This window comes from Gopherus evgoodei, chromosome 1, assembly GCF_007399415.2.
Source record: "Gopherus evgoodei ecotype Sinaloan lineage chromosome 1, rGopEvg1_v1.p, whole genome shotgun sequence".
NCBI lineage: Eukaryota > Metazoa > Chordata > Testudines > Testudinidae > Gopherus > Gopherus evgoodei.
In genome coordinates this window covers 1,018,623-1,020,443 of record NC_044322.1, presented here as the reverse complement: position 1 = coordinate 1,020,443, position 1,821 = coordinate 1,018,623, and the positions used below count along the sequence as shown (strand labels likewise).

At 45.6% G+C, this 1,821-nt stretch overlaps 1 protein-coding gene across 1 annotated transcript; it reads left to right on the top strand.

Annotated features, from left to right (window-relative positions):
• Window positions 1-319: 319 nt before the first annotated feature.
• LOC115645549 (olfactory receptor 51G2-like) lies at window positions 320-1,255 on the top strand. Its single transcript, XM_030550389.1, has one exon. It carries the CDS (start codon window positions 320-322, stop codon window positions 1,253-1,255), a length of 936 nt encoding a protein of 311 aa, XP_030406249.1.
• Window positions 1,256-1,821: the final 566 nt, after the last annotated feature.

The following is a 1,821-nucleotide window of genomic DNA, read 5'->3' as shown; positions in this document are numbered from 1 at the left end:
GGGAAAAACTTTCCTTGGGGGCAGGTTATCTCATAGCTGCCTATTTCAGGACTTTTTTCACCTTCTTCTGAACCATCTGGTACTGGGCATAGGATATGAGGCTCGATGGACTACAGATCTGATCTAGTCTGGCACTGCCTATGTTTCTATCGATGGTGCATATCCAAGACTATGCTTTAGCTTATCTTCCTTGATTTCCTGGGAGTCTCTTGTACTGAGAGCAGAAAGTTGTCTCATTAAATATCATCTAGTCTCATGGATTCTTTTTTTTCCTTTCAGGAAGGATATTTCAAAACTCCTCGGACCTGCCCAGTACATTATGTCAGTTGTCAATGACACCAAATTCAACTGTGCAGTTTTTCTTCTCACAGGGATACCTGAGAAGGAAGACATTCATCTCTGGATCTCTGTCCCCTTCTGCTTAATGTATGTTATTTCAGTAGGAGGAAATTCAGTCATTTTGTTCATTGTAAAAACAGATCCGAGCCTCCATGAGCCCATGTACATTTTCCTTTCCATGTTGGCCCTCACAGACCTTGCCTTGTCGATAGCCACGATGCCTACAACACTGGGTAGATTCATGTTTAACTCTAGGAAGATCAGTCTGGAAGCTTGTTTTGCCCAGCTGTTCTTCATCCACTCACTTTCATTCATTGAATCATCGGTACTCCTGTTGATGGCCTTTGATCGCTTTGTTGCTATCTGTAAGCCACTGAGATATGCTTCTATCTTAACCCTGCCAAGAATTGGAAAGATGGGACTGGTGATTGTGCTAAGGGGGGTGTCTTTAACATTCCCACTCCCCTTTCTCCTTAAACGGTTCGGATATTGTCGAGCCAATTTCCTCTCCCATTGCTACTGCCTGCACCAGGATGTAATTAAGATGGCTTGTGCCGACATCACAGTCAACTACATCTTTGGCTTCTTTCTTACAGTCACCGTGGTGGGGTTGGATTCACTGTTCATCTTCCTTTCATACGTGATGATCCTCAAAACAGTACTGAAAGTCACGTCCCATGTGGAGAGCCTTAGGGCCCTGAACACATGTGTCTCCCACCTCTGTGCTGTCCTCCTCTTCTACATACCATGGATTGGCTTGGGTCTGATACACGGATATTGGAAGAGCTCTCCTCCATTGCTCAATCTTTTCCTGGGCTACATCTCTCTTTTTGTCCCACCAGTTATGAACCCAATTGTGTACAGTGTGAAATGCCAACACCTTTCTGCGAGGATAATCAGGGTGTTCATCAAGTGAAGGGTCAGTTCATCACTTAGCTCCAGCTCCAGTGACATGGGAGATGAAAAACATGGGCCACGACCACCTATTCTATTCAGGATGTTACATCCATGATGATGAGATCTTGTGAACTCCACTCTATAAAGAGAGGTTCAGACATGGTATAAGGCCTGGAAGAATGAGAGAGCGGCTGGTGAGGGAGGCTAGCACATTGGGGAAGGAGATCACTGCAGGTAACAGTTTTTACAATATGTCTGTGTTCATGGAGAGCCAGTGGACCAGTGTGATGATTGCTTATAAAGAGCTGTATTGGTGCCTGCTCTGACCTCAGAATTCCTCTTGACAGAGTCAATAAAGAGAAGGGATGTGAATGTTGTTTCCCATTATACCTGACCTGTCACCGTTCTGTCTCTGGTTAAACATCTATAAATCAAGGAAATAGCTGAGAGCTGTTCTGCAGTTCCCGTCCTCACCTTTCCTGAGCACTCTGGGTACTGCGTGATCCATGGGACTGCACCAGCTGTGCTCAGGAGCTATTTAAGTGACACCGTCACCCCCCTTTCCCTGTGCCCTCAGCCAGGTGC

Bases quoted from the DNA above. Each gene is read 5' to 3' on its own strand.
- LOC115645549 (XM_030550389.1), top strand. From the start codon at position 320: ATGTCAGTTGTCAATGACACCAAATTCAACTGTGCAGTTTTTCTTCTC.